At 41.2% G+C, this 23,988-nt stretch overlaps 1 protein-coding gene across 2 annotated transcripts in view; it reads left to right on the forward strand.

The window, feature by feature from the left end:
* The window catches only part of AGK (acylglycerol kinase), a 47,899-nt gene that overhangs the window by 14,192 nt on the left and 9,719 nt on the right, over positions 1 to 23,988 (forward strand). For both annotated transcript variants that reach the window (XM_071798434.1, XM_065839949.2), the window contains exons 2-11: positions 4,676 to 4,715; positions 8,655 to 8,734; positions 9,949 to 10,024; positions 11,679 to 11,771; positions 12,726 to 12,758; positions 14,750 to 14,844; positions 18,032 to 18,101; positions 18,887 to 18,966; positions 21,039 to 21,096; positions 23,423 to 23,570. In XM_071798434.1, the coding sequence (XP_071654535.1) occupies positions 4,676 to 4,715; positions 8,655 to 8,734; positions 9,949 to 10,024; positions 11,679 to 11,771; positions 12,726 to 12,758; positions 14,750 to 14,844; positions 18,032 to 18,101; positions 18,887 to 18,966; positions 21,039 to 21,096; positions 23,423 to 23,570 (773 nt within the window). The remainder of the gene's footprint in view (positions 1 to 4,675; positions 4,716 to 8,654; positions 8,735 to 9,948; positions 10,025 to 11,678; positions 11,772 to 12,725; positions 12,759 to 14,749; positions 14,845 to 18,031; positions 18,102 to 18,886; positions 18,967 to 21,038; positions 21,097 to 23,422; positions 23,571 to 23,988) is intronic.

The raw sequence follows: 23,988 nt of genomic DNA on the forward strand, positions 1-23,988 counted from the left end.
ATGAGACTGGTATTCCCTCTGGTGAGGCCGAGCTGGTATTCCCCCCCGTGCTGTTTTAGGGTGAGCCTTTTATAGCTCCCAGAGTAGAGGAAAGTCTGGGGGGGGGCAGACAAGTCTGGACAAGTCCTGGGCCACGTTGAGGGTCTGCCTTTGTGTCGTGCAGAAATCCAAGGGGTAATGGTGATTGCAAAAGATCAACAAGTTTTGACAAGCCCTGGGCCATGATAAAGGGGTCTCAACTTTTCCCCTTTGTTTGCCAAGCTGGGCATATCACGAGATGGGGCTATGTGCCTTCCAGCACATCCTCCGTCTCCTGTCGGTCAGCCAGCCTGATCTGTGGCTTGTTAGCTTGTAGTTGATGTGCAGATTGCAGTGCCTCCTGCTCTGAATGTGCCTTATTCTGGCTGAACTAGTCACAATGTTTTCAGCCATGATCCTTATCAATGCTCAACACCTGGGTTAGGCAAAGGCTCACACTTGCCTGGTTAGGCAAGGACTCAAGGATATATCCAGTAAATAACCACTCACCCAAACAAGGAGGTGAGGCACTCTCAATCCCAGAAAGTCTCCTTAGACAGCATCCCACTCTAAGGAGAGGGCTCCAGTTCACAGACCCGCTGCTCTGAGAAGACCACTTCAAAGGGGGCCTTCAGCAGGAACCCGACTTTATAGTCTGGTCAGATCTGGCTGTGGGCATTACAACATGGTCCAGAAGCTTTGCAGCCACTCTGGTCTGCTAACGACCCTGTCAATTGACTGAGGGTCCCACAGCTTCTGCCCCACCAGCTGCTGGAGGTGAAGTCACCCTGCCCCAGGGTAGGGGAGGATGTGACTGTCAGCAGCTTGGTACCACTCTAGGTGCATACGTGCGGACGAATAGGCACAGTGGGGCACAAAATGTGCTAAGAGAGCCATCAACTGCCCCATTGAAGGCTCCAGATCACAGGGGGATGTGCAGCTGCCACAGTGGGCCTCCAACAGCTTCTTCAGTTCCAGTTTGGTGTCTTCACCTTGTCGAGTTCATTGCTGCCCTGACTGACCTTTCATGGTGGGAACCGTCCTTTCAGCCCTGGCCCCTGCTGTCCCTTGGGCAGAGGATGCAACCCCAGCTGGAGGAATGCATCCGTGTGCTCATATATATTAATTCCTTGTTAATTAAGGACTGTTAATTCCCTGTCATGGCTGAAAACACTCAGGACAGGAGCAGCAGGCACCAGCCGTGCACCGGGGCAGTTGCAGGTGAAGCAGGACAGCCCCCATTCAGATGGGACATATGGATGTTCTGCTCTCACAGCCTGGTGTGCTCTAGCACAGCTGTTGAGTGGGGACCTCTGGCCAGTTGCTCTTCTTTTTCTGCATTGGTTCCTTTGGCGTAAGCCTGCTCCGTTCTCTGAAGAGTCTGCACTGCAGTGGCCTTGCAGGATTGACTGATAACCTTTGTTGAACCAAAGTTTGGTCTGTGGGTTCAGCTCAGGACATCCTCTTTCCTCCGTACCCCACTGCTGCTGCTTGTTCTTCTCTGTCTCCCAATTTTTTACCGCTTAAGCAAGTTGGCCCAGTTGTAAACTGTGTGATGCGTAATTCTCACAGTGGGAAGGCAGCCCTGGTTTGCGCAGCAGATGCAATGCTGCACGTCTGTTTTGCTCTAAGGCTGGAGTTGTACCTATAAGCCCTTAGGGGAAACAAAGTAAAAATTGATTTTTAGTTTGCTGTGGATATGGAGCAAGTCAGAAGAAATCTCTGTGTGTTCTTTAAGGCAGTGCAGCAATTTCCCTCAGCCTCCACTGGCTCATGTTCAAGTGCCATTGAAAAGGCTTTGTTCCCACCTAACACTAATTAACAAAGTACAAAAAACCAACAAAATCTTATGTTTATTATTAATATATCTTCCTCTCTGGGAGCTGGCCTGCAGTTTTATTTTGACAATCTAATACGTACCAAGACAGAAGTCTTTAAGATGTTACCTTTTTGCTATTTTTAACATTTTTCTAGCTATATGTATTAATTGGTGTGACCTGCAGAGGACTTCCACACCCACTTTTACTTTAGGTAAGCCATATGAGATGAGTAAAGGCAAGAGCTATGATACAGGAGGAGGACTGCTCTTCTCACAGGTACACCTCTGTGCGTGCACTTGTGCTGTTTTTTCTTAAGTGTGAAGATACTTAAGTGTTGATGGAACATTTTGAAGAAATAACAATTTTCCTGTTGCCTGGCATCTTTAAGCCAAACTTGGGACATCTTTAAGACAACTGAGATGACTTTGAAATATATCTCCTGGTTGAATCAGTGGGAATCCTGTGAGTATGGCTGGGTTGGCATGGGATTGTGGATGCTGTGCTACTGGAGAGTTGAGACAGATCGCCTGTAAATTACTGGACAGTAAATGGTTCTTCTGGTCTCAGAGCTTAAACCATTTCTTTGACACCAAAATGTGTCAGAGCAGACTGTTTCTGTAAGTGCTTTGATGTTGGAGAAAATAAACTTAAATGTTGACATCTAAACTGTCAAGCCTAACTTTTACGGTTTAGACTCTGTTGAGCTGAATCAAACTTGCATCCTTGACAGCTGTTGAGATGATCTTTGCAGGTTGGGACAGAGGGCGCAGTATCTTTTGCTTACATTTTTAAGGTTGTGCTGGACTGCATTTTAAAGGCGATTGTCACTGCAGCATGAGGTTGTGGGCAACAGGAAAACATACTGGCCAAGAATGTGACACAGCTTGATTTCTGAACAAAATAACATCAATGTGAAGTCGACCGATAACGTGGGTTTGACTAGAATTTGCTAATAAGGTTAGGACAGCCATTCACAGATACATCAGCTGTGCAACCACCCTTTGATAGTGGTGTTTTCTTGATATGCCATCATGTTTCCATTTTACGTATTGAAATCGCAGTTGCTTTGTGTTTGCAGTGACCACGCATAGTCACAGACGGGGAAAGAAAAAGGTCCGTGTGTGAGGGCTCGTGCCCCTAGCAGCACAGTGTGGACTTAGCCTGTCACGCTATCTTGATTGAACTGAAATTAGCTGTGACAATGTTATTTAGCTTGGAACACAGACCTTTTCAGAGATGATTATTTTAGCTAGTGCACTTTCATTATGTTACTGCAATCAAAAATAAGCATGTTGCTCCCCTAAGTAATATTTCAGGTGCTTAATACAAATGACTTATTCCTGTGGTTTTAAGGAGCAAACCTGACAGTTAAATGCATGCCTGTGAGGAAGTTTTTTTTAGACATTCCAGTTACTTGTTATCCTGGTGAGGTATTATTCACATATTTTATTTTTCCATGCTTGCATTCTTCTTTTGTCTGTTTATTATTACCAGGAATAATTCTATGGCTTTTTTTGCTGTAGAGTTTTCTCAGAACCCAACTACCTCTCTCACCTGAAGTCACCCTGTTTCTTCTTTTATGGCATTGCAGCATCTTTTGATGATGTCAGAAGGAGCAGTCTATGTAGCTCCAATGACAGATAAATACTGTACACTCGTGGAATTGAATAGATCGCACTGGTATTTGAGTCCAGAGGTCTGAGCAAGGCCTTGCCTTCTGCGATTTCCATTGCAGGATTTGGCCTGATGAACCCCACTTTGTGGCAGGACTGTGCTGTTTTCTCAGTCACTTGTTTTTCATGGTTGGCCTTGAATCCATTTAATTGGTGTAGTGTATTCATTTTGCCGTGCTGACTATAATTGGATTTCTTTGTACTTGATGCTTTTGAGACAATAATATACTGTCTTGCCAGGTGTTGGCAAGGGCAAGCTGAAGGAGCTTTTTGGTTTTAGCAAACAGGATGAGTGTCTGGTATCTAGAGGACAGGTGAGGCTTTGGGCACTGTAGAACAGGACTTCCTCGTTTGTCTGCAATGGCCAATAGGACATTTTTTGGTTTGGGGAAGAATGCAATTTTGTTCCTCACTCAATAGCTCTGTCTCTGGTTTGCTTGCCAACTATATGCTTCTTGCCGCCTTACTAATGCTGTCTGTCACCAATGACAAGTACAAGGATTAGTCTGGAATTTATTTCTGAAATGACTGTCAGTGACTGATATTTTCTTCTTTGTTTTTGAAGTTCGTTTGGGTGGGTTGAGTGCTTTTCACCTCTCTGAGTTAGTGCTTTAGGTCGGGCTCAGACCTGGGTGTGTGGTAGGTGCTGCATTAACTTGTGTTCAGCTTACAAACTGATGGAATGGGGACCTGACAAGTATAATGAGCAAATATTTAAGTTCAAGTAAGTTACACCTGAGTCTTCTCTAAATCCATTCTATACTGCCAGAATGGTAATTACCTTCAGGCAGTATTAAGATTGGAAAAATACACACTTTAGATCTGGAGTACAGTTAGGTACCAATTTGAAAATAAAACACAGTTATACAGAGTCTCATAGCTTATGTAATCTCAGCACACTTAGTATCCTGGTCTTTGTTTTCTACTTTGCATTATTACAGAAGGGGTGTTTGTCTGCACATGGGGAAAAAAATAATGCGTGTGCGCTTAAATGGGTGTGTTTCATCCTTAAAATGTGTTAAAATAGGTCTTAACCTGTGTTTTTTAATTTTAGTGTTGTCAATGTGTATATAAAAAGGCCATGTACCTACATGTTAAAAATGAACAAATTGTTTTAAACTTACGCTATCTAATGTCCACTCTCTTTTCTGTCTTACCTAATAGCGATAACCTGCTACGAAGAGCTGCTTGCCAAGAAGCCCAGGTAATACCATTTAGAGTGATAAACTTAGATTAAAATCTCCCTCTTATCTTGGTTGTGCAGGGCTCCTGAGATTCTCCCGGTGGGCCCTCCCTACGTGACGAGCCTTATAATGATGCCATCCGTGTTCTTTTGCTAAAGTGCCAAAGGGTGGCCAAGGCCTGCAGCTGGGGGATGGTACCTTCTGTGCCCTGACCCTGCTGTCGTGATGAATGGTGCGGTGTTATCCTTGGGGTAATCTTAGTTACTGCCATAGCTACCCAGACCTCCATCTCTGCAGGTGCAATTACTCCGTGTCTGTAAAGTTCTGGTGAGAAGATGGTTTGTTGATAAGACTGAAACTGCAGACCCACTGCAATGGGTGTAGTATGGGCAGAAGCAATGAGAACCACTTCATGTGCATGCTCAGCTGGAAAGACCTGGTGCTTGTCTATTCCATCCTGAGTTTCTTTAGTACTTTTGAGACCCAGGTCCTGGGAACTTAAAGGAGACAACCTATTTGCTGATCACTGACAAGAAAGCTGGTATTCAGAGAGAGAGAGTGTGTTATTCTCTGAGTATACTGACTATTGCATTTTGTAGCTTGTGCCCTGAATGGGCAACCAGCAATGAACAAATTCCCATACTGTAGTATTCCCTTAGAGAAATCTTGTCCTTAATAAGCAGTCTGTCAGGGGCACAAGTACTGCTGCCCATGGATGACATCCCTGCCCAGGTACTGCTTATTGGCTCTGATTACCTTGAAGGTGTGGTATAGGATTTTAAGAGTCTTTCTACCTCTCACAAATGAAGTTTATTCTAAGCCTGCTTCTTCATGCCAGATCTTAGAGATTTTGCAGGATGTAACACTTCACTCATCATTGTTACATACTGGGGCCTGAGAGGAATGGTTAAAATTGTTTTTCTCATTAAACAACTCCTTGAGATTGCCCTGCCTCTGTGGTGCACCTGAATAATCCAAATTTTAGCCTGTCTGCTGTTGAAGGAAAGATATTCACAGCAACTTGATATGGGCAATGGAACTTCATGCCAGAATAGGTGTAACAGAGCTAAGGTGTCATGAAAGAATAAGAAAAAATCTTTCCCTGAAAATACTACTTACATAAATCATTCGTATAGTTTCAGAGTCAAATGCATTTCCAACTCATAATATCAGTTCTTGATTTTTATGTTTTCAATATTCATGTTCATTACATAATATCAAAGTAGTAGTTTTTTTGTATCACAAAAAATAGCACTTAATGGCTCAGTATTTGAAGCATGCTGACCAAAATAAAAATTTTTAAAGAAAGCATTGATGAAATTATATACAAGGAGAAGGTAAAAGACCTAAGTGTGTATGCTGTCAAAAAGGTGTAACTGCTAAAGAAGGACTAGTACAAGAAAATAGTTGTGTTGTGGAAATTCTGACTTTGCTGTCTCTTCATTGCAGTCATTAAGTGATAGGATCTATTCCATAATGGCTTATTCTTGTAAATGAAAGTGCAGAAGCACCATCAATAGAACTTCCTACAATTTCAGTGGTTAAAACCTGGGAAAATATCTTGCAGAAGACTCCTGTGCTAGAAAGGAATGAACCAGAAAGCCTAGTAATCAGTTCTTGCTGTAATTTCCATTCTCACTGATGTGTCAGTGCCAAATACTGCTTGAAAACACACAGCAATACAGCAGTAAGCAGGCTGATGTGTTCTTCAGAATAACAACAATCTGTAATTGTTTGAAAAATGCTATTTGCGTTTATAGTGCTGCAGACGTATTGCGGAAAAAATAGAGACAGACTCACCCAAGAAAAAGTTTAGCCTGAGTGAAGTGTGTGGGGGTTCTCTATTATTTTTACATCAGATTTTTATGGTTTTAACCCTGTTACAATACCAAATTGGTGACGTGCCCACCTTCCTGCCAAAATACGTGCTACAGCAGTATTTCATGCAAAGATTCCACCATGCGCATCTGAATTTAAGTATCAGTTTATGATGACAGCCTCAGGGTGGCAAATAATCATAGAAAGATTCTATGATAAAGAACCCATTTATCCTATTTTAAACCTTTTACACCACCTTCTCTGGAATAAGCCAGTGTCAGCTCACGGTGGGCTGCCTTTGCAATTGTGGGCTCACTGACTGACCTTGTTGTTACTGAACTCTGGGCATGTGTCAAAGAGGTCGTGCTTAGCTGGCAAACAATTCATTCTTTGAAGCAGGGACAGTTTTCTGTAAAGGAATGTAGTTTCTGTGTTAGTATTCCCAAAGCATTATAAAGCCTTTGTGTAAAGGGTTTTTCATAGTTGCAAAATAGCGATTATCATCTTCGAAGTCCAGAAATGCAACTCCTGGAAGTGTGCATTTGGTAAGGAATTGAAAAAGGTATTGACTTGCCTAAATTATACATTTTTATATATATTTAATAACCATTGTTAATGTCTGGCTTTAAGTTGTCTTTCCTTATGTCATGCTCTGAAAAAGAAAGCCTTATAGAATGTTGCGTTGTTATTTTTTTATTTCCTGTCTTAAAAATGAGCGTTTGCTTTAGAAATGCCCCCGTATGTAACGTAAATGTCTAAGTAAGTTACATAAAGAAGTGATTATGTCATTACTCATAAATTCTTTGTGAGCCTTGTTAGGTTGTTTAGAGCAAGCAAATACATCACATCATGCCCCCCAAGCAATTAATTAATTGTTTCTAACAGTTGTAACATGCTAGAGGTCCCTTATATTTTCCAGCTCCTGCCCAACAATTGTGATAAGTTGGTCTGTTTTCCAGCTGATTTTTGAGTAAAGCTTAAGCTCAATTGATTTGTTTCCCTTTCTTTGAAGATTCCTTTAGTCTCAGCGACTTCTCTCATCCTTTTCCTTTCTTGACGAAGAAATGTGAATGTTCTAAGCAACGTAGGCAGCTGCACGCTTCTTTTAATTGAGCTTTCCTGAGCCAGGTTGGCAAGTGGAATTCATTATGAATTTAAACACCTAATGATCACCAAAAATCTACTGTGCTTTGTGTACAGTGTCCACCTTCTCCAATATAAAAATTCCTGCAAGGTGGATTAATTTTGAAGATAAAGAGGAGAAAAAAACAAGGACACTTGACTCTGTCTTATGTTCAGTGCAGTAGTCTTTTGTTCCTACTTTATTTCTGGGGCTTCTGGATGGTACTGCTGAATACATTGTCATCTTTGTACTCAGAACCAGTTTGATTTGATGTGGTAGCGAGGGTGCCTTTAGGTGACCTGAAAGAGGTTTACGGAGTGAGAAGTAACATGTGTGGAATCTTTGCCTTTTCTTGCCTCTCCTGTGCTGAAAAGCTATGGAAATAGGTACAAATGGCTAAAAGTTACAAAAGGCTGTATGGAGTAACTCTTGAATAATTTAAAATGGAGGCATCTGTTCAGAATTGGATTAAAAGTTGAAGAGGAATTCAGTGATTTTTTTTTTATATGGAGACATTAGGGAGAAAAAATGTCTTGAGAAACAGTGAGCTTGCTTATAGGTCAGGGAAATTATCTTTTATATCTTCAAAAACCGAAGCATAGAAAATACAAAAATGAGCAGAAGATATAAAAAAATGAGATACAGAAGCAGAAAAAGATGCAGAAAGAAGGTGGCAGGCAGGTGTATGAGAGTTACATAAGGAAGGAAAATCAAGTAACCTTGGAGTCAATGATAGCTCCTTGGATCTCTGCCCATGGCAGAAAACCAGAGCTTGGCAAAAATGAAATAGCGGTGGAATTGTAAAAATGAGCTAAAGAGTACTTGTGACAGTGGCGTGAGCTGTTGCTACGAGCGCGGGTCTTTGGATAGCAGACCTGTAAAATGGCTGAAGATGGAAGTCATTTGAATATCAGGAGGCTTGAAGGCCTGTTGACGTTTGTAGGGATGCATTATTTTGAACTGTTTTACCAATGTGCTTAAAAGATTAATTGAATTCTGCTCTTTTTCTCTCACTTAGGCTTTTGGCGATGAGCTGATCCCTTCTAGTATGCCACTGAAGAAAGCAACAGTATTCCTCAACCCAGCAGCTTGCAAAGGGTAAAATTCCCCCTTCTCTACACTCATATGTGAGGCACTCTTTCTGTATTTTTGCTCTGACATCCACGATAAAAGCCAGCCAGGCTTTTGAGCTCATTATTCCCTCCCTCTGATGCCAAGCTGGTGCTATGCAGCTATGCCAAATTTTATTTCACCAAAAATATTGGGCTGAGAAATAGCACTAGATGCTTGAGTTCAAAGAATTATTTCTAAAGGTGTATATTTTAAATTTTTTTTTTTCCTGCGTTTTGGCCTTTGTCATCCCTTTGTATGTGGAATTCCTTCCAAACTTTTATATGTGATGCATTTCTGCCCTCAAAAGCTATAGAAATAAGAGATGACCTTGATTGCTTCAAGGCTTGAAGTTAGGCAGCAGTGATTGTACTTCTGTGGGAACCTGCCCTTGAAAGGGATGTGCCCATGAACTGAGAGGCTAAATATGGGCTCAGAGCAAGACTCCTGGAAGAGGTTGGCTGCTATTTTTGTATGTTCATTAGCAGAAAACCAGTAATCTTGGATATGATGTGTGTCTGTTTCTGCTGATCAGCTAATGGGGAGCGGCAGGGAGTTGTTAGTAACAATACGAAAGGAATAATATATGTGACATGGAAGTGCGTGGACTTAGGTGCTTTTGTTCAAAACACCCGTGACTGGAAAATACAGTGTTAATAAATTAAGTCTCTGACTTCTAGTTTCATGTTTTACTCCATTAACTAAAAATTGCTTACAAGTAAATTATTTTATTATGCAGTTACAGGCAGAAAATGCAACAGTCCTATAACAAAAGGTCAGCTAAAATTTTCCTTCTAAACTTATTTAATAATATATAACAGTAAATATATATTTTTTTAATGTTTCTGGAAGCATAAACAGGCCTTCTTTGTGATCTTGACGCCTGGTGCTCTGTAAGTCATTAATTTTCAAATAACTTTTTGTTTGTTTGTTACATTTTTTTATTATTTTGGAGAAAGCTAGATAACCTCTTCTGCATTTATTAGAACTGCAACAAACAACTGACATCTGAGATATGAGTCTAGAAATGTAATAAATTTGAACCAAATGAAATCTCATCTTTCCTGGCTGGCAGGTTGAGTGACTGATTGTATAGATTATATGCTCATTTTTAAGTAGACTTTTTCTTGATATTCATTTGTTTCTTTCCTTTTGAATGATTTTAGCCACCAGACTAATGAAATGGTTTTTGTTATTTCTAGCAAAGCCAGGAACCTTTTTGAGAAGAACGCTGCTCCAATTTTGCATTTATCTGGCTTGGATGTAACTATTGTTAAGGTAAGAACTGATAGGTTCTGCTAATATAGATATATTGTCTGCTCTGCTTTCTCCTCTTGAAAAATTGAAATTAAATTCTGGATGCGTTTGAAATTCTCAGTTGTCCTGTAGACATCTCATGGGAAGAAATAAATACTGAGATATTAAGCTAGTACTTAATCTTCTTTTTAATTCACAGTTAATTTACAAACTATATAGTGAGTTTTTAATTTTCAGCTAAAGCAGTACATGTGTTTGTCTGTGTCTAAAGCAGCCCTTGTATAATTCATGTTTGAGAGAAAATTCTCTAAATATTTGAGTGCTGCTTAGTGGTGCATGCCCATTGCTGTTGAAATCGTCAATTCTGACTGAACTTGCAGAATTCAGAAGGGAGGAACTTCGACATGCAGTGGAACTGTTCAGATTAATTAAAAATAACCTTTTATTTTTACACAGAAAATATCTCAGTGTATCCTCAAATAACATACCCGTCATGAAAGCAGAACACTGTCTTCTAAATGGTGTGAATTAGCAGAGAGGTTTTCTTTGGAAAGAGAAGAACAAGTAAACATGAAGGGATTCTGATTTTTTTTGTATGTTTTTGAGGTTGTGATATGTGGATTGTTTAATAGTCACTGTCTCCTAGCAGTGAAATACTCTGATATGTATCTTTCTGTCTTGGAATCCTTTTCAGAAGGTTTAGTGTTAAAATGTTATTTTTATGAATGCTTTTTTCTGATCATTGAAAATACATAGTCGCAGCCTAAGGAAAAAAAATTTGCAATACTTAGAACTGACAATTCGTAGCTTCAGACCGGCCAAGTTAGGAAAAAAGGGTTGGGCCAGTAACTGAGTCTGAGATGTCCTTGTAGAATCACAGAATAGTCGGGTTTGGAAGGGACCTTCAAAGGTCATCTAGTCCAACCCCCCCTGCCATGAGCAGGGACATCTTCAATCAGATCAGGTTGCTCTGGGCTCCATCCAGCCCGGCCTTGAATGTCTCCAGGGATGGGGCATCTACCACCTCTCTGGGCAACCTGGGACAGTGTTTCACCACCCGCATTGTAAAAATTTTCTACCTCATGTCTGGCCTGAATTTCCCATCTTTTAATTTAGAACCATTACCCCTTGTCCTATTGCGATAGGCTCTTCTAAAAATATCCCCTGTCTTGTAAAAGATACTAATTTTTCAGAAAACAGTGTTGCTTGTTGAGAAAGTCAGTGTACTCTTTACTGCTAAACATGTTGTCAGCAGCTTGCTCTCAGGCAGTAGCCTTTTATGTACCTGATTTTGTGTTTCAGGAGACGCACTTGGGTACTTTGGCTGCTAAAGACATTGGGACGTTTTCTGCAAGTGCATAGTTTGCTTGTGGTTTTGTTCCAGTGTAAAACTACCTGGAAATATGATTATTGCTGTGATACTCCAGATCTACTGATAAGATTTGCTCTGATATTTGATTTAGCTTTTTTGTGTGTTTGCACATACTGTATTCAGCAGCAGACTTGTTTTGTAAGTTGAAGAAATTTCATTGAACGTAAGTAATATACAGTACTGTGTGCCTATATGAGAATAACTGTTTAGCAAATGGACAGATGATTCTTTTTTTTTTACCATAGAAGAGAAAACCTAGAAATAGTCACTCGAGTCCTCATGTTTGGTTTTCTGTTTCTTCAGACTGATTATGAGGGACAAGCAAAAAAGCTGCTGGAATTGATGGAAAACACAGATCTGATCATTATTGCAGGAGGAGATGGCACAGTACAAGAGGTACTGCAGGAGCTTTGTCCTGGTCTGTTGAGAATCATAGTCATGCTGAGAGTGAGAAGATTGAGTCTGTGTAGTGTAGCATCATCATAACAATTATTAGCTAGATTTTTGTCCATTTTAGTATCTGTGTTTTCAGTCAATATTTAATCTTCTGGGAATAAGAAAATTCAGCTGGTTGTTATTAGTCTAAAAAACGATGATGAAAGTGGGGGCAGAAAGAGTGGATGACATAAGTAGCTTCCAAAATTTTATTCTAGAATGAGAAAATCATTTGGAGAGACATGATTCTAACTTTTTCTTTCTGTGTAATATAGCTGTAATGGTTTCATTTTCAAAGTTCTTTCCTATCTGTACTCCCCAAGAGGAATTCATGTTTTATTAAGTGGGAATCAAATAATTTAAAAATTATGTGGGAGTAATAACAAAGTATGGTATGTATTTAATAAATGCCTGTTGTCAAGATGATTAATGACAGGAAAAAAACTACCAGCAGAACTGGGGGATACTTTATTTTTCAAGGAAGGCTGCATTTTATTAAGGCATTTCCCGGAATGCTAACTAGTGGCTTCATAAGGCAATAGCTAAATGAAATGCAATGACCTTAAGAAAAAGTAGTCAGAATACATCTTTTCTCCTGGCCTTAGAATTTATTATTTTTAATTGCACACTGACCAGTGCCATTTTTGCATTATGCAAAGCATAATGTTAAAACATTTACACTGGCATTGGTTGTGGTGCCAGCATATACTCATGTGCACTCATAACCTTGCTATTTCCACCAGGTTTGCACACTGAACATGCCTCCTTTCCCATGTAAATAACTGTAGTACCTTCCATAAGAGTGGCTGCTCCATAAATCTTTTCCAAAGAGTAAATGGGGGTATGAATTTTGTAGCTTTCTACTGTAACTAAAAACCAAAATTCTCAGAGCTGAGCGTTTCCCCTGTTTTTCAGGTCATAACTGGACTTCTCCGCAGAGCAGATGAGGTGAGGAAGCGTCATTTTTAAAATGTTGTTTATTTCTTAGTGGAAGTGTCTTGCGCATCCTCTGTGATCCCTTGGCCCCAGCTGTCTTCTGCAGTTACGTTGCTTACTAATCTGGAGCCAGCTTGTTGCATAAAGTCCTCCATGCTGGTGTCCTGCAATTCTACCCGGAGTTCTTCGTTCCCTTTCTCAGAGAGTGCGATGGCTCCGGTGCCACGGCTTTGGGAAGTTTCCAGCATCAGAGCAGGGACTGTGGAGAGGCCAAATGCACAACTTTCAAAGACCCATGGACCAGCTGTGTGCGCTGCTTTGTTTGGCAGAAGCATTGGGCAAAAGTACATGTTTTTCGTGTATTCGTACAGGCTTGAAACTCAATTCAGCTATGGCCATGCTCCTTTTGCTTTATGATTACTTTGCAGTCTTTTCGAGCGGTGAATATCTACCTATGCAGATGGCTGCAGAAAGCAAATTTTAACCTCTCAAGGTGGATCGCTCCAAGTGTAAATGAGAGAGATTTTTCTTTTTAAAGAGGGAGGACAGTGTTATTGAAGAAATGAGGGAATCATTGTTCCCAAAACCTTCTGGCAGGAGCTGGAAAAAACTCAATTAAATGATCCAGACAAGATTATGATGATATCCTTGGCAGCTAGAATTGTATCTGTTTAGGCGGTTTCTTTGTCTGAATGTGACAAGAGAAACTCTGCAACCAAGCTAGTATTTTTAAAGTGGCACTGGCTGTATCAATTCTGAGACATCAGTTTTTTAGATTTAATATTAGTATATTAATATAATAATAAGTTGGCCCCTGAGACCTCTATAATCTAAAGATACTAGAAGAAAAGTTTTAGAGGGTTTACTGCCTAGTTTTTCCTCTCTGTTTTTTGATGCGTTATCTTGATGTAGCTTAGGTTGATTTGCAGTAGCGTAGAAAATTCTGCATTTGGTACTATTTTGGGTGGAATACTGCTTTGTAGTATCGCCACTGTGTCACTATATGCCTTTGGCTAGGGGATTCTTGTCCTTCATATAACTCTGTCCTAGGAGTAGAGATCATCTGCAGTTCAGCCCCCTCAGTCTGTGCTCTGCTTCCGTTTTTACTGGAGTATGTCACACCACTGTTGCCTGGATAAGACAAGCCTGTGCAAGGTATTCCAGAAAGGCTGTTCCTGGCAGCCACGGGAGCAGGGCACAAGCTACAAACAGCCTGTCATCTGCATGCTGTAAAACATTCTTGAAGAAAAGGAGAGAAGGGTGTTTGAGATGTGTTAAGACTTGCAGGTGACACAGAGACAGCGATGGAGAGCGGGCGGGAATGAAGCGAGAGGGGTATTACTTGGTGCAGATTTGCAGTGTCACGGTGCTGCTGGCAGCAGTGCCCAGGAGGGAGATGGTACATTGTGATATACGGTCGTTTACATTGATTTGCTGACACACTTCAAGAAGCACAGCTTATTATGAGGTGCAGTGTAATAACTTGCTCCTTCAGCAAGCCCTTTTGCTGAACTGTGGTACAGAAAAATAACATGGTCAGTGACTTCCAAAAATTGGACTTTTTGCTGCTTCATGATTTGGATGCCAGAGGAATCAATTAATTTCCTTTCCTTAACTGAGAAAATCTCTTTGCCATGCAAGGTTACTCTGTCAGAGGGGGATTTCTGCAATGGTAAATGAGATTCAGAGCCTGTGATGCCACTGTCAGTATTGAGAAAGATGGCAGATTACTGACAGAATCCCTGCATTAGTTAGGACGTGGCTGCCAACCTGCATGTAACAACGCTCTTAATGATTACAGAGAGCTCCTTTGTACCCAGTTGGCAGTGGTGGATTCACAGATTCGGGTGCCATGTTCTGAGTCATTATGTATTACTGCCTCATTTAAGGAAGAGCCTGGCTGCTCAGTGCCAAAGGGGTGATATCAGGCACAGCTGTGATCTCCACACAGGAAGCTTTGTTCAGCTGATGCAAATGTTAATTTACTCTCCTTATGTGTCCAGGCTGCCTTCAGTAAGATCCCTATAGGATTCATACCTCTTGGAAAGACCTGCACTCTGAGCCACACGCTCTACCCTGAGAGCACGAACCAAGTCCAGTAAGTATTATATGTTTCTGAAATTAGGCTTTTTTTGGTTTCTTTTTAAGGAGCAGTGCTTCTCAGTAGCTTCACAGTATCACAGTATGTTTGGGATTGGAAAGGACCTCAAAAGATTATCTAGTCCAATCCCCCTGCTGGAGCAGGAACGCCTAGGTGAGGTCGCACAGGAACATGTCCAGGCGGGTTTTGAATGTCTCCAGGGAAGGAGACTCCACAACCTCCCTGGGCAGCCTGTTCCAGTGCTCTGGCACCCTCACTGAGAAGAAGTTTCTTCTCAAATTAAAGTGGAAGCTCTTGTGTTCCAGTTTGAACCCATTACTCCTTGTCCTATCATTGGTTGTCACTGAGAAGAGCATGGCTCCATCCTTGTGGCACTCACCCTTTATATATTTATAAACATTAATAAGGTCACCCCTCAGTCTCCTCTTCTCCAAACTAAAGAGACCCAGCTCCCTCAGCCTTTCTTCATAAGGAAGGTGCTCCACTCCCTTAATCATCTTTGTTGCCCTACGCTGGACCCTCTCCAGCAGTTCCCTGTCTTTGTTGAACTGAGGGGCCCAGAACTGGACACAATATTCCAGATGGGGTCTCACCAGGGTGGAGCAGAGGGGAAGGAGGACCTCTCTCGATCTACTGACCACCCCCCTTGTAATACACCCGAGGATGCCATTGGCCTTCCTGGCCACAAGGGCACGCACAGTGCTGGCTCATGATCATCCTGTTGTCCACCAGGACCCCCAGATCCCTTTTCTTTTTCTTCTATGTTACACAGAAGTTGGCAGTCTCTGGGCAGAGCTTGATGGACTTGCCTGAGTTAATGACTCCCCAAAACTGACTGAAAATTAAAAGGAGGAAATGCATGTATTATTAGAATGTAAAATGAGTGGAGCATCTCCCTTGTGAGGAAAGGCTGAGGGAGCTGGGGCTCTTTAGTTTGGAGGAGACGAAGGGGTGACCTTTTAAATGTTTCTAAATATATAAAGGGTGAGTGTCACGAGGATGGAGCCAGGCTCTTCTCGGTGACAACCAATGATAAAACAAGGGGCAATGGGTTCAAACTGGAACACAAGAAGTTCCACTTAAATTTGAGAAGAAACTTCTTCTCAGTGAGGGTGACAGAGCACTGGAACAGGCTGCCCAGGGGCATTGTGGAGTCTCCTTCTCTGGAGACATTCAGCACCCACCTGGACACCTTCCTGTGTAACCTCATCTAGGTGTTCCTGCTCCGGCAGGAGGACTGGATGAGATGATCTTTTGAGGTCCCTTCCAATCCCTAACATTCTGTGACTCTGTGAAATAATTTGCTGTGGCTAATTGTGATGGTGTGATGTTCAGAGTTAAAAAAAAATGAATTAGAAGGATCAAGCCTCTTAGGAATAGTCAAAAAGGATATGACAAGTATATACTAAGGATATGACAAACAGAAGTCTTCTTTCCGTCCCTTCTTCAGTTTAAGAATTCTAGAAACTAGTCCGCATGTAACCTGGTTAGCACCTGCAAAGTAAAGCGTACAAGAATATCTTTATGGGAAAGCTTGGATCCCATTACTGACTCTTCCAGGGTTTCTTGCTCATTCCTGTGATGGGACTGATGCTGGCAACTCTCCAACAACCTGAATCTTATCTATCAGCATCCTGGATATGATCTAGTCTGCATTTCAGCTTGTTGTGAGGTTTTGTCCACTTCAAAAGTAAAAAGGCTAGTCAACTAACCTTTCTTTTCCCCACACTTCATATCTTTTCTATTTTTCCCTTCTTCTCCTATGCTGATGAAATTATTTCTCCTCACTCCTGAAATCTGTTTACTCTGCTTCTCCCAGTAACTCATTAATATTCTTCTTTGCGGAACCCTTGCTGGTATCCATCATACATAAAACCCACGAGCCAACTGGCATAATATCCTTCATTAAAACCACCAGAGTGCTTTGAGCTCAGCAAGATGGACAAGGCTGTAATCAGCAGCTAAGATTAAAATAATAATTTATGTTTGGGTTCTAAAGAAGCTGTTTGAAATGAATGATCTTCTTGTCCCAAGGTAATGAACTGTGCAAGTGAGACTGCAGCGTATGGGTGAAGTTGAAAGGAATTTGGTCCATAGGCTGGTTAACAACCCAAACCAGTAACAGAACCTGACTTCAGAAGTGCGGAAGTGATATTTTAAAAAGAAATATTTGGGCTTTGGTTCCTTTAGCACTGTCTCACCTTTGGAGTGTAGGAATTGTAGAGGTCTTACACAAACATAAGAGTTGGGAGAAAAGGGCCGAGGGAAGAACAGTTTCCTTCTCTGCCTCAGTGTTATAACCCTGATGAAGCCAAAGGCAATTTCTCCTGCTGACTCACGTGAATATTGGACTGGATTTGAAAACTACATTTGGTATTGTGGTTGTTTTTTGGTTGGTTGGTTTTTCTTTCCTTTTGTCCAGCTGAGACACTGGAAATGTGCACAATGTCAGATTTAGATTTTACCCAACTTTGAAAACAAGAAGCGGATTTTAATGAAATATATGCCTCAAGGTCTGAACATAGACTTCTTTATGAACTCAAACACTATGGTTACAAAATCTTTAGTGCCATGCTTTATGACTCAAAATGAGAAAGTGCCTTAGCTACTGTCCATGACTTAATGGAAACCAAAACCACATGAGCACTGCTGGTAGGTAGATTTATGTTCATTAACAACTTCAAAACAAGTTAGCATACTAAAGCATTTCAGTCCCAGACTGAGACCAGTCTCATGACCATCCCCTTCTCTCCCAGGTTGTTCTACTTGCCACCAATAAAATAAAACCATGATTTGGGTTATTAGCGTGTTAAGTAACAGAAACAGCAAGTAACAGAGTTGGCGTGTGATCTGCCAGGTTAGCTGAAGAAGGAGCAATCTCTGAAAAACTTAGGCTGAGAACTTCCTCTTGCTTTTCAGATCTGTTACTGTTTGTTAGGACTCGGGCTTTATCATGTGTTGCAGCCACCCAGTTTGCTTTCTGGTTTCACAGATATGCAGCACTTTGTCAGAGTTCTTTCCCTGGGATTGTTGCATTTTCTGAAAAAAAAAAAAAAAAAACAACAAACAAACAAACAAAAACCAAACACCTGGGCTTGTGGGGTTTGCTGAAAAATGTGTCAAGTTTACTCTTTCCTTTCCTTACTGTTTGTTTTCATTTGCTTCTTTCCTGTTTCTTTTGCAGACATATTACTAATGCTACGTTGGCCATTTTGAAGGGAGAGACAGTTCCACTTGATGTCTTGCAGATCAAGGTAAAAACATCTGCTTATTTGCTACCAAACATTCCTGAAACTTTCCTATTTACATGTTGTTCTGTTTACATGGACTGCTTTTCCTCTGTGTAATGCTGTCATGAGTTTTGGTTTATGATATTAGCAGTTCTGGTGGCAGCTATTTCTCCACTGTATGATATGACATCATAAAGTCTCAACTGGAGAAGACACTAGAACGCTTGAACATCTTTTTTGAGGCTCAGAGAGTATTGATGAATACGAAACTTACTAACACCAGTATTGCTGTAGGAATGGTGAGAGATAACAATAGCTGTCTGAGCTGATTTAATGCATTCATATACACTGTGGAGTTAATAGCTTTCTTTTACAAACTGAAAAATGTGAAATGGGAAAACCTTTGACTATGCCCCGTATGACTTTTGAATATTATTTTTTCAGTTATGTTGCAGAATGGGCATTTCTGCAGTGAGAACTTAGTGTCACGGTGCAGAACTCCTTGCTTTTGGCTGACAAAATCCACAAAATGAGATGGCTGTTGCTGCATGTGCAGTCAAAGTCAATCAACCTCTTCAAAACCCCACCTCTTATATTCCTCTCTGGGAGCAGATGGAATGCATAACACTTAAATTCTGCTTAGCTTTATTGCTGTTAGCTACTCATCATACCTCTTCTGTGAAATTTCACTTTTTGGGATTAATCACAAATCAGTTTTTATATAGAAATGATATTTTTCTAGCTGCAGAAGACAAAGTTGGAAACAAGATAAGAGAAAGCAATTTCACAATGTTTATTTTTTTGTACAGGGAGAGAAGGAACAGCCTGTGTTTGCAGTGACTGGTTTAAGATGGGGATCTTACAGAGATGCAGGAGTTAAAGTTAGCAAGTAAGAAAATACTTTTTTTTTAACTGTACCTTTTTTAGCGTCTGTTGCGTAAAAAGACATACCCTTGTCTTGTAAAGAAGTCGTTTTTGAGTGTAGGCATTTGACAGGCACAGGCACCCACTCTTTTTGGTCTTGTACTACACAAATGCGAGTGTAAGAAGATTCAGCATTTTTGTCATTTGAAATAAACACTTATTTGGTGCTGAACTTTTCTTTTAAGTATTTACTTTCTGTTTGCCTTGTGGTGCCCAGTTCTGGAACTTCATTCAGATTGTGTCAGTGGGAAATCTCTCCCTTGAGTAAAGTCTAAGTAAAGTAATTGGCCATTGTTTTTCATCAGTTGCCAATGAAAAGATGCATGGAGACTCTGTAACCCAATTCCAACAAGGGACATCAGATGCAGTAAAAATGCCCTTCAGTTCCTGTCAGAAATGGCATGGGCCGTGCTGTCTGATGACTATTCTCTGAATGCTAAGCTAATTATTGTTGGTCTTTCTCCAAATGGGCATTTAATATGCCACTGTCTGTGTATCAAATGACTTGCATTATTTGGTGAAGGAGCAGCAGGGCCAAAGCAGTTCACTTCTCAAACTCTTACGGAGGAATTGTGGCATATGCCTCTGCTGCACAGCTGTAGGGAAATACCATGTGTTTTGTAAATAAGCTGTCTTTGTCAGAAGGCTAGAGGTAGCAGACCTCTGCAGTCTGTCTGGCAAATATTTGAGTAGGTTTGACGGGTGATGTGGGATGGGGGAGATGAGTAAATGGTCAGAGTGTTTCTCCCTGGGAAGCAAGGGACATGCCCAGTGGCTTGTGTAGGTGCTGCCTTGGCAATGCCACAGGGTCTGTCCAAACTGCAGCCCCAAGGTGAAGGAACTGCACTTCTCCTCCCTCTGTACTCTTACTGGGCTTCCCACCCATAGCCTGATTTCTACCCTGCGTCAGCCTTCACATCTCTTCCTGCAGCAGTTCCCTTTCATAAAAGTCTTTTGGACTCAGTGCTGGAGGCGTGACAGCACCTTTTGTACGTGGGGCAGCCTGAACATCCTCGAACCTTGTTCTCTTCCATGAATGTTTCTGAATCCACAGAAAACGTGCCCAGCTTGGAAAGCACTTCAGCCACAAACGAGTGGGTGCTCAGAGTGCACCTGCGACAGTGCTTGTGCTGTTTTTATACTTTTCAACTTCATGCACTTTTGGTCCCTGTGAAAGATGGGTTATTGGGCTAAACAAACATTTGGTTTATTCCAGTACAACTGATCCTATACTGAAAAGAAGACAAAGGGAGTTGAGCCACAGGCCACAGTTCCAGAAATTTGCCTGACTGTTCCTCTGCTAAGCACTGTCCTGGTGGAGACATGATGCTGTTTTATGTTTTTGAGGTTTTATTATTTTACAGACAATTTCGTGGCTTGATGGGAGTGGTGTGACAGTTGCACATCTTAGTAGTTAATGATATAGTTAGATCTGCAGTGCTCTTGAGCTGATGGTGTTTAATGTGCTTTGTTGACCTTTGGTGGAAGACAGTGATCAAAATGTGTGTGAAGCCTGCCTAAATATAGTCATATCTTTAGATTCTGTACAATGCTGCATGGCTGGCAGGATTTTTATTTTGTCAAACATTGATTTTGATCTCAGAATCATTTGGGGCAAATGGATGTTTGCTGGCTCTGTTCTTTTTTTACTGAAGCTGTTGATACTGTTTGTTTCTTCCAAACTCTTTCTTTATTGCATATTGCAGAAATGCATCCCACCGTTAGACCACAGACCTTTATATCTTTCCCAGTTGTGTCACATAACTAGGTAAAATCCTGCTACTGAGATGTCACACTTCCTGTAGGGAAGATTGTATACTGCGTTTTGGTCATCTGTAACTCAGGAAAAGGGTGTCACTGCTAAGCTGCTGGTGATACGTAGGAACTATCTTATACTATCACAAAGCTAAAGATTGTCAGGGAGCACTTATTGCAATGGCAAGCAAGTCTGCGCGCTCTGACTTCATGCAAGATTTCTCCCTCTCCCAGTATTGATGACTGATATCTTAGGAGTTCTGTCTGTGTTCTTTTTTCCAGATACTGGTACCTTGGGCCTCTGAAAACCAAAGCAGCTCACTTTTTCAGTACGTTGAAGGTAAAGAGTAATTGTGAGGAAAGTGTTTTTGTAGTTGGGAATTGAAAAGGCTGACTGCTTTGTATAATTTATCTGCAAGTTGCTGTGAAGGGTTCTAGTAACAATATAAAATGGGAGTGAAACTTGACTTGTTAAAAACCTACCAATTGATAGACTTAACTTCTGAAGAGTTGAAGGCGGGGAAGAATACTTTAAAAAAATCGTTACTGAGGATCTGTTGCTGCAAGATCACCAGAGGGAGCCAATAACCTTTGAAACTGGAGAACCCTAGTGGTGCCTGAGATAACCATTAAAGTGCTCTGTCACCTTTTCTCAGCAGTCTTTCTTATGGTAACATTTCATTCTGATTTATTCTTCTGGCAGAAGTATCTATAATGAGGCTGCTCATGCACGTTGATAATCAGGCTTCCGTGTGTAGTAAAATGAACATGAAGATTAATAGGTTATATCTCACCTTTAACTTCTCTGTTGCTTAAACTTGACCCTGGAAAGATTAAAGTTTGACCTCCATGAAATGTGAGGCATTTTCATTCACATGCTTTTCGTGTTCTCTGAACATATAAAGAGCCTCATGAAAGGCTGTGGAAATACCCAGAAGCTGGTATGGTAGATCAGATTGTGCAGTCCAGCCGTACTACCTGTGATAGTGCCCGTGCTTCCTTTATAGGAAGATCCTGTAAAGGGGAGTTAAATTGTAATGTGTCCATGAAAGATTCCTGACCAACCCCCCCCTCCCCCCCCCCCCCAAAGTATCCCCAGGAAATATGAGGTGATGATGCTGTGTGCTGGCATTTTAGGCAAAAACCTATTCTTCACTTCTCTCCAGCCCCTTTCTCACTTTTGTTGAGTCCTTAGCCTCAGTTAGTGACAGTGATAGTGGATTTCACTGGTAAGCTATTAATTGTCCGTTGATCAGATCTGTTTGACCTGCTGAAGGTTAAGGAGAAGTACCCACTTTTTCTGCTATTAAGATAGAAAAGTTTCTACCTCATCTCCCCTAGTTGTGGTATTCATTGCTTTATATGCCCCTTATGTTATCATATTGTTAATTTCTATAAGAAACAGCTCGCGCCTGTTGAGCTTAATCTCTTCCCAGCTTGTCTTTGCTGCTCTGCACTTCATCATTTCTGGTTTTGCTGTAGCTGGCCTTTGAAATGGGATGACCTGTAGCTGCAAACAGTGTAAGGGGAAAGAGCTCACCTCTGATATTGGATTTTAGTAGGGGCATTGTTATAGTGTTATAATATCTTCTAAAATATACAGGCTCAAAGTATCACAGCATTGCTGCTTTTCCATTAATACTTATTGTTTGTGTATTGCCCTGCTGATACAACCTGTGTTTGTCCTGTTTATTATGCAAGTATGATAGCAGAGTCTTTGCTCTCAGAGGTGTGAGGTAAATAAGCTTAACAACCTCTGCTATATGATTCAAAACTACTTCTAAAGTTTTGTGAGTAGAAAAATAATTGTATTGAGTACATGTGGGCTCTTGGCAGGGTTGTTTTAGTATATGGGTTTAAAAAAACAATCTTAGTATTCCCTCCATAAGTCCTGTTTTGAGATTTTTGAAATTACTTTTAAAGCAAAATGAGAGGAAATAAACTTTTGTCAACATCTGAAAGTATTTCAGGAGCTAAGGTTCTTCTGTAGCCCATCAGTTTCTGACACTGCAATCTCAAATATCACCAAGAATGATGTGTTACCTCGTTTTTTTTTTTTTTTTTCCCCTCGCCCCCTCAGATGCTTTATAAAGCCCACCTGATTTGCCTTAGGACATGTTGTGTTGCTGTCTATAAGAACCTGACTATATGGTCAGATCTTGATTGTTGGAGACCAAAGACCTGCCAGGTTTCGGTGCCATTTGGGTGCACACTGCACTGTAGTCTTTGCCTATTTGCACTAGGCCCCGCTGTGCAATTGCTCTTTGAGGTTGCCTTTGTGCAAATTGTGCCTTCAAACATTAATGTTGACCTTGCTGGTTTTGGTTGTTCCCTCCAGCCAAAAGCAGCTGTGTCACCCTGACACACAGCAGCAGCAAAGAAAACAAGCAGGGGAAAATACCTCACTTCTGTGTGGGGAAGGAGTACATGAGTAGACTTGGGAACTATGGGTTATCTTTTCCAAAGCTGGAAAAATGTCATCTCACATATGTATCTGGAAGCTGGAGAGCAATAAGGTGGGCTGAGGCAGTGGTGGGATCTGAGTAGCTCTGAAGGAATACTTGGGAGCACAGAATAAACAGGCTGAAGGACTAAACAGAACAAACAGGTAGGTGCTCCACAAAAGGCCCTTCGTCTTCTGTCTTTCCTTTCCATGTAAATCCAAGGAATGGCCTCAGAAACATCAAGCTGCTCTCATGTATCTGGGTCCAACTGAGAGACCTCCAGAAGAGCCAGAGGAGAAACCATCCAGACCTCCTTTGTACAAGAGGCTTTACAGACGACTTTGGTTATACTGGTCACCTCCTCCAAAAGGTGAAGTGCATGTGTTTTGGCATAAACTCACAGTCAGGCTTTACTCTTCTAATAGATTGGACTGGAGCAGGGGAGGTGTTTCTGCTTTTCTGGTCACTGATTTTGTTGTTGTTATTATAGCTGTGACTTTGTCAAGATAGTTACAGTGTTATCTGCCAGAAATGGAAGAGAGTAGTCCTATCAGTACTTGTGGTCTTGTACATGAAAATGCATTTGTGAAGAACCTAAGGCGTTCCCTGGGCTCACAGTTGTTTGCCTTTGCTATGGAAGCCTCCATAGGTGATACTTGGCTCTTATGGGTGAGCTTCTTGAAATCTTCGTCCTGCAGAATGGCTTCTTAGTGAGCTGGTGAGAGAGGAGCAGCCCTTGTTTTTCAGAGTATGGGGAGTTGCTGACAGAGCAACATATGTAACTTTAA

Source organism: Patagioenas fasciata, chromosome 1, assembly GCF_037038585.1.
Source record: "Patagioenas fasciata isolate bPatFas1 chromosome 1, bPatFas1.hap1, whole genome shotgun sequence".
Lineage (NCBI taxonomy): Eukaryota > Metazoa > Chordata > Aves > Columbiformes > Columbidae > Patagioenas > Patagioenas fasciata.